This window comes from Pinus tabuliformis, chromosome J (genome assembly GCF_031772625.1).
Source record: "Pinus tabuliformis cultivar Carrire ecotype Pingquan chromosome J, CPIR1, whole genome shotgun sequence".
Classification (NCBI taxonomy): Eukaryota; Viridiplantae; Streptophyta; class Pinopsida; order Pinales; family Pinaceae; genus Pinus; species Pinus tabuliformis.
The window spans coordinates 1291957437-1291971793 of NC_142295.1; the positions used below are offsets into that span (position 1 = coordinate 1291957437).

At 34.1% G+C, this 14357-nt stretch overlaps 1 protein-coding gene across 1 annotated transcript; it reads right to left on the bottom strand.

Annotated features, from left to right (window-relative positions):
- Positions 1-10357: 10357 nt before the first annotated feature.
- Positions 10358-12329, bottom strand: LOC149232004 (cytochrome P450 76T24-like). Its single transcript, XM_089379329.1, has 2 exons — positions 11257-12329; positions 10358-11160 (listed from the first exon to the last, which is right to left on the bottom strand). Exons 1-2 carry the CDS (start codon positions 12151-12153, stop codon positions 10525-10527), a joined length of 1533 nt encoding a protein of 510 aa, XP_089235455.1. The 5' UTR covers positions 12154-12329; the 3' UTR covers positions 10358-10524.
- Between the last annotated feature and the right edge of the window lie 2028 nt (positions 12330-14357).

Sequence of the window (14357 nt, forward strand, 5' to 3'; positions counted from 1 at the left end):
CCACAAAAATATGAATGAATAAATCCAATATTTCTATGTGCACTAGAAAAACAATCATTAAATGGTTGTTTAGTATTTTTTCCTAGGATACAAGTATCACATTGCTTCAGTTTCCTTGGAATGGTTAGAAAACTAGAAACACCATTTCTTTTTAACAAACAAACATTGTCATAATTAATATGTCCAAATATTGCATGCCATAGAAGACTAGATGGTGATGTACCTTAATTATACTGAAAATTGTATTCATAGTTCTATGCATGAGCAGATGCTCCTTGTAGATTCAACAATCTTTCCTCCTCTTTTCCAGCAATGGCAACTGTGTTGTCTAATGATTTTCTCACCTTAACTTGTCCATCAACCATGTGCATGGAGTGTCATTGTTGGTGAATTTTAAAAAGATACAAGAAGTTTCTTCGTAGCTATGGAAGTAGAGAACATCATGTAGAATGAAGTTAGGAAGTCTAGGCCATTTAAGCTTGATGGTGGCAAGTCTTGATGGTCTAAGACTTGACTTGTCTACAAAGTATATTGCTCTATCTACATTGTCACTTAATTCTTCAAAGTATTTCTGGAAGGTCATGTGGCAGGTTGCACCTGTATCAAGTAGCCATGCATCTTTCCAAGAATAAAATCAGGTATGAAACAAATCTTCATTTACTCTAATATTGCAATGTGCAACAATATACCGAGCAAATTCAATGGCTTTACCTTTCCCTAGATCTAGTGTTTTAACTTTCTCTTATTTTCATTCTTGTTGGATTATTTCCCAAGGGAATTTGCATATGGATGCATCATGTCCATATTTTTTTACATCGAATACAATGGAGGATCGATTTTCCTCCTTGATGATATTTACCCCCTTTGCCTTTATTATTTTTCCTGCCACGTCTTCTTCTGCCACCTCTTCCTCTAGAAGAATCTTGTGTCTGATTCTTCTATTTTTGTGCAAGGCACACAACTTCTTCGGAAGACTAAGAAGTTGTCTTCCTCTTCCCAAAATCTTTATCCCAATCTAAAAATTTCTCCACAAGAGTGTCAAAACTAATGTCCTTGAGTTGGCCACTAGCCTATAAGGATTCAAGATAACGGGAATATGTAGGATAGAGGGCCTTGACAAAATATGTGAGAGGGATGTACATTTTAATTCTAGTGACTTCTACATCATGCATGATAGCTCTAATTTGTGATGCTAGGGCCACGAGATCATCATCCTTCAATCCTAGATTGAAGATCTTGATCATTAATTGAACTACCTCCAGCTCTTAGTGTGAGTCATATAAATCTTTCAACTTCTTTAATGCATTAAAATAATTTTTAATTGGAATAATATGGAAACTAACCTCTTCACTTACAAGAAGCAATAATCATGGCATAGGCTTTGTCATTCTTGTTCTCCCATATGACGAGATTTTTATCTGATGTGGGCTTGGCAGGCGAACTGTCACCTTCTCCTTCACATGCACCTTTCCATTAGTCATTGAGGATAAGGGTGTGTATGATCTTTCTAGATCATTCATGGTAGTTCTCCTTACCAGAGATCACTACACAAACAATGGAGATGAGAGAGTGCATCTTTAAAAATGGAAAAGAAAAAAAAATGTTGCAGTCATGATCTTTGTTTCTTCAAATATATACAATATAAGCAAACTCCATCTAAACTGTCATTCAATACATATTATATAAAATCCATTAAAAACCCCAAATGTCTTTTTTCCAAAATTTCAAAGAGCACCCTAGATATTGTACACAAATTATTCCTTCAAAATATTTTCATCCAACGAAACATAGAACTATGTGGTCCCTCATACCATGAAGGTCCAAACCCCAACCAACACAATATAGATCAAATATAAAAAAGGAAACAAATCTCCAACAGAAGGATTTAATTATCGAAGACTATGTCTCCACTAGAGTCAAGATTTTGTTTTTAAAGTTGAGACTCTTTCACTTGCCGATGTAATTCCTATTTGCACCGACAACCCTCTCAAATACGACAATCAACAGGGCCCCAATGATGTCATGTTTTTGGTTTCTATTCAAGCCCACCTTGATCAGGACAGACTGGGAACAACTCTAATGTTTGTATTATCAAGATTGAGCTAGTTAAATAGCCATGTTGTTTGCAGCTATCATATATGATCCGAGAACATGTTGAGAATGCAAATATTTAATGGGAGTGCAGGGACTAAGTGAAACAAGCCTTATCTATATCAGAAAATGGCATTTCACCTAGCGCCATGAAGATGACGATGAAATCAAAGTTTGATAGACGAGCACGAAATAACAAGTTTGAGATGTAGATTTACGATCGAGTGAATTGAGATTGCACTTGAAATAAGGGTAGAGTGGGAGTTGGCATGACCATGGTTTCCTCTTGCTAGAAAAGCATATGTGCAAACATTTCTGTACTTTGTAGATGGGTATGAAAATGGTTGAGAATATCTATTGATCCAAGTAGATAGATTCCAAGAAGATCACAGAGAAACACCCAAAAATGAGTTAGGTGACACGCTGAATTTGGAAACAACAGTGAATTTTGAGCACCCACTTCAATGTCAAGGATGCAAAAAGGATCGACAGACAGACAGGGACATTATGGTCTAGAATGAAGCAAGGATTGGGCCTCTGACAAGGTAGCATGTAACAAGACAAAAAATGAAATAATTACAACAATGGAGAGATGAAATGCTCAAGCTAGTAAATTTGATGGGTTGAGCGAATGGAAAAGAGAGGAGTTACATAGAGGGAAAAAAAACCTTGAATTGGGAACTACACTATGATACCATGTTAGGTCAAGAAAGTAACTCCCAATGCATTGGATTGATAATCTGAATGTAAATATATATACATTAAAGTGACCTTTTGGATTTCAATTCCAAGGTCTCTTCAAATCACCCTATTTTATTTATTTAAATATTTACATATTCTACCCAACCCCAGAGGATTAGGTGTCTAATAATTGTTAAATAAAATAACATAACATTGTAGAACACAAATTGACCAGAATGGTGGTAGCTATCACTAAAGGGAGAGAGATGGTAGCTAGATGCATTCACCAAAGCTATCAGAAGAGGCTAAAAGAATTTCTTTTTAACATAAAGAAAGAACCGTAGAGGTTCAAAAACGTAACCCTAGAAGATGAAGAAATAAAAGGTTTGCAAGCCCCAAGGTGGTTAGTTGGTACAACAACTTCCTAGGGGGATAAATTTTGCATATAATGTCAATTTTTGGTGCATAGTAGCCCATCAGAAAAAACTATTTGATTATAAATTTTGGTTGGGGTGAGGGTATGACAGGGGTTGCCAACCCCTAGCCCTTCAAATCGCCAAAAAACATCGTTTAGGGCCTCAAAATAAACTTGGAATTTTGGGACCCAAAAAACATAAAGAAACTGCCAAGAATATGGAGAACCATCGAGTCAGTGGAAGAGGTGGGTGACCACCGATATCCACCTGGACCATTCTTTTGCATTCCCAACCTAGAATTAGGTCCAAAATTATTTATGGATATAGTTACTTAATGAACTGAAATAATAAAGTTACTAACTAAATATGAGTGTTTATTTGGATTGAACAAATATGAATCATGATAATATAGGGGTGGTCGCAATAATAACCCCCTCAATGGAAAAGGAACCATGATGAAAGGAAAAACGGATGTTGCATAGATATCATCGTGAGATGGATCAACCTTAGTATATCTTGAGCATTTCAACATCCATGGTTTGAAGTATTTGAGCTTGGATTCTTTGGCACCACGTGTCACATAATTAAGGAGAATGGGCAACAATCATGACCAACCCAATATATGTGATTATTGGAGATCACTACTTTTGGGAAGTTGATGTGAATTGGAAATGGGGTCGTTGAGGAAAAAGATGCAACGAACAAAAGTATTATATGGTGATAGTAAGTGATAGTTAGGCTTTTCATTGATTTTTGAATTAGAAAATGTGTTCATTGATAAAGAGAAAAATAATAAAATAATTCAACAAATGAAATCAAATTTTATCAATAGAAATTACAAGCAATCACATAAATGCCCTTTTAAAGATATAGTAAAAAGTTCCATTATATCATGCCTATGCATGATTATTAAGCATCATTGATTCAATGTCTGAAATTCGTGTATTTTAATATACATATGAAATAAAATTAGCATAGGCATGGAGATTGTGGTCAATATAGTTAAATAGACTTATATTAAATTTGTCATGAAAAAATTGTTTTGTAAACTATTTTTTCTTCAAAATCTTTTTATTAAAAAATTTATATATAAATTTGTTCTCCATCAAGATGGATTACCTTTATATAAATTTGTTCTCCATCTTGATTATATTGTTTACCTCCATAAAAAAAGTGAATGGCATTTAAGCAAAAGGTGAAAAATGAATAACATTTAAGCAAAAGATAAAAAAAAAATATGAATATTTGGCTTCCTGAGTTAACTAATTAAGAAGCCAATGAAGGGTCAAAATTGTTTTTCCCTTTTTAAATGGCATTTTCCTAGATGTTAAAGTGTAAATTTAATTTAGTCTTTCGAACCTGCAATTGTTATTATATAATATAATCTTTTCGCAGATTTATCAATACTTTTTTGGATTAAGGTATGGATGACATTATATACAATCTAAACATAAAAATAAAGTGGCAGAACTTTTTTTTTGATTGATGCATGTACTAGGCGCCATGCAAAGTTGTAGGCTACCACTTGGAATGATTACAAGAGTATTAAATATATATTTTTAACAGATGTTTGTTTATTATTTAAGGAGTTTGTCTTCACGTACAATGTAAAATGCTATTTCGGTATATGTGATGTAGGATAAGATGGTTTGTCCATCGGTAAGATTAGCGAAAGCGTTGGTATAAATACAACTTTTAAAGACAAGTAGGAATCAAAATAAGATGTATCCATCTTGTTGGCTTGTGTGTCTTGGATCCCCTTGTGTTTTCTGACTATGTTGGACCACCTTGTGTCTTTCATGTTTGCTAGCTAGGGTTGTATTGCCTATTCCTTTGAGGCTAGCGATGCTCAATCATACTTAGTTGGTATTGGTAACAACTTACTAGACAAGCAACTAACTACATTATAGGAAATTGATGATTAGTTTCATTTCTTACTTAGTTGGTATTGGTAACAATTTACTAGACAAGCAACTAACTATGTCATAGGAAAATGATGATTAGTTTCATTTATGTGCTCACTACCCTTATATGTAAGATATAAATTTATTTAAAAAAAATCACAATGTAGTTAACTATTTGTGAAACAAAAACTTACTACTTATCATAATCTGTTCACTTTTAATGGATGATAAAATTCTTGTTTTGCAATGTATTGATGATTGGTTTATAAATCAATTTTGACCTTTTATATTCTATTTCAGGTCCATGTTGAAAAGGTGACATAGAGAGCCTCAAGTAGGGTTTGATTTCTTCATCCCAAATAACAAATTATATCGTTTTCTACATTATTTGCTAAATTTGTCTACGTAGCATATGTTCTTATTACATTTTGATTTGGCACCAAAATCTTCCATTCTTGCATATTTCATTTTCCTTAATCAATTAGTATTACCATCCATTTTCCTTAATCTATTCGTGATCCCATCCATTTTTTTTTGAAAAATGTCTTGACTATCCTCAACCTTTGATTTTTCTTCAGTGAACTAATACCCCTTTTATACTTGTAATTTGCTTACAGGGTATTTTTTAAAAATTTAATATTTTTCCTATATATAGTATTGTAGGCTACTATTCTAATTTGAAAATTCATAGTTATACAATATAGGTGAATATTCGATAAAAAAACATATAATTTACTATTGAAATTAATAATTTTTTTGACAAATATCATCAAAATATATATATATATATATATACACACACCAATTTTTAATCAAATTAACTAATATATTCTTAAAAAAAATCTAAAAATTTCACCTTTCAAATTTTCCCTATTTGTTTAATTACTTTATACCAAAAAAAATTATAACTAAAATATTTTTAACATAATCACTCTCTACGAAAAAAATCATAACCAAAAATATTTTAAACTTAATCACTCTCTACAAAAAGAGCACAACCAAAATATTTTTCAACTTGGATTATTTAACTGTGTGCTTGATAGAAGTAGTGAGGGAGTGGACAGATAGTGAGCGTAGATTAAGAGCATTTTTATTATAAAATTATTTAGCATTGTGCACGATGGTGGAGGGCTGAGGCACTGGGGCTAGTAAAGAGCTTAATTAAAACATTTTTATTAAATTGAATTCTAAAAGATAGCAAAATTTTCAATTTTTTAAGTTAATTTTTTATTTTTATTTTAAATTAATTAAAAATATAGAATTAAATAATTTATATATATGAAAATTTATTCGAAGGAATTATATTTTGTAAGTTTGTTAACAAAGTTTAGCTCAAAAAATGTTGAGAGGAATTGAACTTGTGACTTTGTAAATTTAACTAATTAAACTAACTTTAAAGAGTAAATAACTTCACATATATGTAAAAATAAAAAATCACATTAAAATAATTTAAACCAATAAAAAAAAATTATAAATAAATAAAATATTTTATTTTATAGAAAAAATCAAAATACTATATAACATTTCATATTCATTAGAATATAAAAGATAATTTGCCAAAAATAAATAAATTAACAATGATGTTAAATAAATGAATGATTAAATTTAAAATTTTATATTTTAAAATTAATCTTAAATACTAATAAGGTAAAAAAAAAATCATTTAAATCAATAAAATTAAAAAGTTATTTTATTTAATAAAAATTAAAATAATATATCATTTAAATTAAAATAATATATCATTTTTAGTTAGGAAAACTTTGGAAATGTAAAAAAATAATGAAAGGGCCCACGAATAACTACAAGGAAAAAATAATAACAACAATGTGGCATCATATTAAATATTTTATTTTATAAGAAAAAAAAATAATATATAGCTTTTAGGAAAACTTTGGAAATATTAAAAAACTAATGAAAAGTCTGAGTATAACCAAGAGTCCGTCCCTGCTTTGGGAGGGGAATAACACTAAGGCAAGAATAATCGCCCCCAGCAACTAAGAACGGCTATGCACCACCACCCATAATAACAAGGGGATTAACACTAAGGCAAGAATAATCGCCCCCAGCAACTAAGAACGGCTATGCACCACCACCCATAATAACAACATTGTGGCATATTATTAAATTAATTAAAGGAACAACAATATGGATTGGTATGGATTGGTCTGATCACTTGTAAATAGATTTTAAATATTTATACAATTATAACAATGTTGTATAGTTAGTATTATATGTTGCTTAGTTTAATAAAATATTTTAATATCATGATGTATTATATGTATTTTAAATAATAATAAAATTGTAAAATGAGTTATATGAATATTTATTTAATTTTTTTAATTTAATTTTTTAATATAATTAAATATGTTTTTAGTAGACAAAAGTTATATATACAAGTAATATTAAAGAGAATGATAATAAGTTAATAATTATTTATTTAATATTAAATGATGGCAATTTTTTGGGATGAATGATTTAATTTTCGGCTCTGAAACCCAGCGCCTGCGGCCCTCTCTGCGCGATCCCAGCGAAGCGATGGAAACTTTGGGTGTTCGAGGTGAAAATGTATGCGGGGATATTAGCCTCTGCGACTCCCTGGACAGTAGTTTGAGATCACAGACTCTGGAGGCGGATCGTAAGCCCTCGAGTGCATGCGATCAAGATCCAAATCTATGCAGAACCAGAAGAGGGGCCGGATCACCCCAAAACTCGCCAGAAGCAGTGGATATGCCTGTTCAAATCATGCACGCACTGATCCTACATGGATTTCCCCAGTTAGACAGCCCAAGAAAAGGTAATCTCATTGCCGAATATGTCACAGCTTCTGCGATTGGTTTTCTGGGCAGAACAGCAACCAGTACACCGATTATCCTGAGCAAAGGGTTGGATCGAAGCCCTTTCATAGACGGGCGACTAATTATTGGGATCCAAGCAGAGCCAAAGGAGGGATATGGGAAGGAACCAAATTCTTTTACCGCGGATCTCTACTCAGAAGTAGGAAATGCCCCTAAGGCAAGGCAGATCCAAAGCTCTGTTCATGAGAGCAAGTTTTTAAACAGATCGGATACGGATCTGGACAACTCTGATCTGATAAGAATCAAGCCACCCCAAATTATCAGATCTGGTTTTCAAATTTTTATTAAGACGCCAAAAGGAAACACAACCTTGATCTGGACTAAAGATAGTGACAGTGTTGTAGATTTGAAGAACAACATCGCCGATCAGACTGGCTACCCGGCTGGGAAACAACACCTGTTAAATGAGGGCAGATCCTTGCAGGACTGCGGAACAATGCAAGATTACAACATCAAGTCAGGCTCTACAATCATTCTCAATATGAGATTACGCGGAGGTGCCAAAAGCACTGGAACTAGCTCACAAAGCAAAGGGTCTTTCAAAGAAGCAGTAAAGGGCAAGGGGAAAAACCCCACAGCTGGCACTGAACCCCCGGGGCAGTACATCGTAGATCAAATTCCGGAGAGCCCATCTATCTCCATCGAAATACCAGAGGTAAATAATGTATATTCAGATTTAAAAAGAAATGCAGTTATTTGTAGATTCAATGGCTTTTGGCCTAGAACTGATGCATTGTATCAATGGATCCATTCGGTTTGGACAAAAAATTGCCAAATCTTCCTATACCCTAAGGGGTTCTTTATAGTATGTTTTAAAACAGAAGAAGAAAAGGAAACAGTTCTCAACCAAGGGCTATGGTTCTGGGGCAGTGCTGGACTTTTTATTACCCCTCGGTTTCCTGATTTTGATGCCAACACCATGGTGGTATCAAGGATGCCAGTATGGGTCAGGCTGCATAACCTTCCTTTACATTTTTGGCATCCAAAGGCTCTAACAGCTATTGGAAATACCTTGGGGAGAATGTTAAAAATAGATGCAGAGAGACATCTAAAAGGAATATTTACTTTTGCCAGAATATGTGTCGAGGTAGATCTCAGCCGAGGACTACCTGAAAGCATAATTCTGAACTTCAATAATACACAGTGGAAACAACCGTTGGACTATGAGAACACAGCTTTCAGATGCCGGGGATGTCAACAAACAGGTCATCTGTACAATGCATGTCCAAGCTCCAACAAGAGCAAGCAACAACAAAGGAAGCCGAAAGGATGGCAGAACATAGATGCTGCATTTAAGAAGGCAGCTACAGCAAAGAAAGAAGAATATAATACAGCAAAGGATAAAGATCAGGACAATAAGGACAAAGAGATTAATGAGGAAAAGGGACAAGAACTTCAGCTGGAAATAAGCAGTAATAAACGAAGTCACAGTGCTGAAGGATCGGATTCAGAAAAGGAACAACCATTGAACACAGAGGAAAACTAGCTTGCCATTATTGACTCCACTGGTTGGCAAAAAGTGGAGAAGAAGAAGCGCAGGAAGGCTTAGGCCAGCTGGTTTTTTTTGTTGTTAACTACACTCCGGATAATAGGAGTATCACTCTCTTTTTTTTGCTTGTAGGCAAGGTTGTTTTTTGTGGGCTATATGATCTACTTTCATACAACCAAATCGAATGCGTAATGCATATTCTATGTAACTTTTTATATTAATAAAAAGTTTGTTTTTTTCTTTGGAAAAAGAAATGATGGCAATTTTTTTTTATATAATACCCATATTATAGTACACATGTCATGTCATTAGCGTATAATATAATGAGAATTGTACAAATTGTACACATGTTGTTTTTACATATTTTTTCAAACTTATATTTTTTAAATTATTTTTTTGTAAATTAAAAAATATAACCCATAAAAATTGTCTATTCAATCGTTTATACCAATAAGAAAATAGAATTTTTGAATTTAATTACAAACTATTTGTGTTTATGGTACATAGTAATTAATATATAATGTTATTTTTCAAATTATTTATATTTATTGTAAAATAGTAATTAATGATATGGTGCATAATAATTAATAATAAATCACAATAAGAGGGGAGATATTTCAATCAATTATATGTGAGATAAATAAAAATAAATTTTATTTAAAAATAATAAATTTAATTTTATAATGCTAAATTTTGGATAGATTTTAAATTTTTTTAGTCAAAAAAACTAATAACAAATCAATGAAAAACTGAATTAGTTATCTTGCTAGCTACAAATATAATAATATAATAACGACATTGTGATATATTATTAAATTAATTAAAAAATAATAATATAAATTGATTAAATTACTTGTGCAATTTGAATTACTAAGTTCATCTACAAAAGTATAATGTCACTTCGGAATGAAAAAAGAAGAATTTAAAAATATAATATTCTGAATAAATTTTATGGATAGTAATGCAAATAAATTCCAAACACCTAGAAATACAAAATATTTTAACGTAATTAAACATACAAAACGTTTAACATTTAAGTCACCTGGAGCGTTTCGTGGTAGATGTGAAGGTAACAACAATTTTAAATTCTAATACGCATGAGAGAGCAGACGTGGCGTGGGAATGGCCTCCAAAGGCACCGCCCTTTGAAGTGTCAATCCAAACTTTTCTGTCATGTCCACCTCTTCCGCACTCATCCCCTTTGGAGGGGCCCACTCGAATGAATGGAGCAGCGAAGCCAATACCAGATGAATCATCCGAGTCGCCAACGGAAGCCCCACGCACATTCTCCTTCCTGCTCCGAACGGTATCAGCTCGAAGTTTTGCCCTCTGTAATCCACACTCCTCATCTCAGTATCATCCAGAAATCTCTCTGGCATGAATTTCAATGGGTTGTTCCAGATCTGAGGGTCCCTTCCCATCCCCCACACATTAACCAGTACACGACTGTGTTTGGGTATCACGAACCCCGCAATCTCACAACGACTGTCTGCTCTGTGCGGGACGAGCAGAGGAACAGCCGGGTGCAATCGGAACACTTCTTTTACCACTGCGCGGAGATAAGGGAGCCGCTCGGCATCACTTTCTTCCACCAATCGGTTGAGCCCCACAACCTCTTCCAATTCGGCTTGGGCTCGTTTCAATTTCTCGGGATTGCGGATGAGTTCCGCCATCGCCCACTCTATTGTCGAAGAGGTCGTGTCACTTCCGGCCTGAAAAATATCCTGCAAATTCTAGAAATCAGATTGGGATTTTTACAATTCATCAATAGGCCTTCCTGGTATCTTTGTAAGAACCAGAAGAGATAACGAAAGACTTACAGTTAAATAGCCCCTGATATCAGTGACAGTAAATTCACCGCTTCTCATGTCCAGCAAAACATCCAAGAGATCCTTCTTACCATCGTCACTTCTGTCGCTGCTTTTGCCTCTGGTGGCCAGGCGATCCTCTATGAATTTATCAATAATATCATGCACCTTTTTCCTGCAGATTTCCGCCTGATGAAATACACCCTGTAGATCCAAGAACTGAAGAAAGGGAAAATAATCCCCCAAATTTGGGGTCGTATGAAGCAACATCAATTTCGTAATAGCTTCTTTCAACTCTTGAGATTCTCCAGAGTGGGGATCGAACATGTATGTGCCAAAAGCCATGTTGCTTAACAGATTAAACGCGGAGTGGAACACAGTGTGTCCGATATTTACACACTGTGATCCCTTCACGGACTCTTCAAAAATCTGATGAATCATTCCATTTACTTGATCTCTTCTGAGATATTGCAGAGCTTCCAACCTCTTGACAGAGAAGAGTTCAGTGTTAGATATGCGTCTGAGCATACGCCAGTGAGATCCATATTGACATAAAACAAATGAGGACTTGTGCTGGGAAAGAGACCTGGCTACTTGGTTCACAATCCGGCCTGCAAAGATGTGGTCATGGGTTTTGAGAACTTCCTTTGCCATGGCGGGAGAAGAGACCACCACTGTGATTTTCATTCCCAGAGAGAGAGACATTAGAGGCCCATATTTCTCGGCGAGGTGGAAGAGAGATTCGCTGGGATTCTTCCCCAACTGAAACAGATTTCCTACGATAGGCCATCCTGGAGGCCCTGGAGGAAGCCTGTAATAAGTCTTCCTCCCCAACATATCCAAAACAAAAAATATGATGGCGGAGGTGATCCCCACCACAGAATACCAAACCAGGCATCCAATATCCATTGAAACTGATTAGATGCAGTCGAAGCCGGCCACTGTAGAGAACACAGAGAAATACTACATATATCTCTTCTTTCCCTTGGGTTCTGGATGGATCTTGTTGGCTCTATCTACAGGACGATTTTCTCATATATTTTATGATGAGCCATCTCAGTAACTCTTACTAAAACTCAGTTAACACAATAGCAAATCTATAAGAGATCACAAAATGGAAAATGACAGGCCAATACTAATATTATCCTTTCATTTTATTTATTTTATTGAATATTATTTATAAAGATCACAAAATGGAAATTGACAGGCCAATACTAATATTATCCTTTCATTTTATTTATTTTATTGAATATTATTTATAAAGATCACAAAATGGAAATTGACAGGCCAATATTAATATTATTCTTTCATTTTATTTATTTTATTGAATATGATTTTATTTTCATATCGAAAGGCACGGAGCATCGTCCAATCAAAGAACACAATATGCCAGCGCCATAACAAGAATCGATACCATATATTAGATTTACAGGTTAAAGATATTGAATCACATTGGTATTTAAGCATGTTTTCACATTCTATTTAAAAAATTTATTAGTAAGAAAAGGTTGAGAGATATCCAAACATTTTTAATAGTATATTCAAGATAAAACTAGGATTATATGAATTCTTAACCAAGAGCACATGATTTTATAAGGCGTGGGATTCTATATGGTGGAGAGCTTCTTTAACCGTATGAGGTGTCAAAAGTATTCCTTGAAATTGAATTAAGTGGATAGAAAAATAAACCATATTCCCAACCACTGGAACTACTAAAATATATTAACCACTGGAACTACTAAAATTTATTATCGATATATTATCGAGGGTAGTTTTCATGGAGGGTGGTTATATATATATTTTAACCACTGGAACTACTAAAATATATTATCGATATATTATCGAGGGTAGTTTTCATGGAGGGTGGTTTTATATAGAGAGTGTATAGGAAAGTGATTATAAGTTTGAGGATTTTTTCTTTAATATACATTGATATATTGTTAAGTTAAGTTATATAAAATTTAGTTATTTGAAATGATTTATTAATAATTTTTAAAAATGTAAAATCTTAATTATCAAAATAATAATTTTGAATATTTATTTGACTAATTAAGATAAAGAAGTTTTAAGAATTGAAAATAGTCTTCCATAAAAAAGCATTCATCACGATCATTCTCTAGCAAAATGAGGGGGTAACATAGGCTCTAACTATAACACTTCCTATCACTTTCTTATACTAATGATGTATGTGGAAGGTGTTAATGATGTCTTAGATCCGACTTCCAAACTATGTCATAACAATGAGGTCATACAATTTTCTCTTTTAAAAAGTTTATGGAATTAGAAACTTAGGTTGACATCACATCCAACTCGATAAGAGATTTTTGATGATATAAAATTTTCACCAATTCGAGTCCCAGCTCAAAAGTTACACTCAAAAGAAAATTTAGCATGTTATCGTTGGCCATGTCAACATTAGCGTGCCACGTGAAACTCATGTGATTTTTGGATTTGGTGCACAAGGCGATGCCACGTGGACTAACAAATCCACAACATTGGCTCGAGACACATTGATATATCTATATCTATATCTATATATATATATATATATATATATATAGAGAGAGAGAGAGAGAGAGAGAGAGAGAGAGAGAGAGAGAGATGGCTCATATCCCACGAATCTCTCAAGTCGATACTTTGGTGGGCCCTCCCCGCACCTAACTACATTGTCAGGTCCATCAGCGGCAATGATGTTCGACGTGTGGGGTTGATCCACTAAGGCTCAAAATCCAGAAAACCAGACAGGGCCTACCATGCCGTGCTCCCCATCGGTTCATCAACAACGATAACATGCAACTTGATATGTGTGGCGGAGGGGGGGGGGAGGTGTTCAATCCCCGAGGCCCAAAAGCCTAATGTTGTTAATCCATTGGATCTCCCCACTAAACCATAACATATTGCATTGAGGGGCTCTGTAGCGATGATCCACTAATTACTTATGTTTCCCCTTGATGCTTGGAGACCCAATAATCAGCGAGGACTACCAAGTTTTTGCCACATAGGTCGGGGGCCACCAAGTTAGTTTTATAAAAAAATTTAAATGGTATGAGGGAAGAAAACCTTTATCATTCAGGCAAAGGTTAATTTCCCTATGTCATGAGGTTGATATTTGT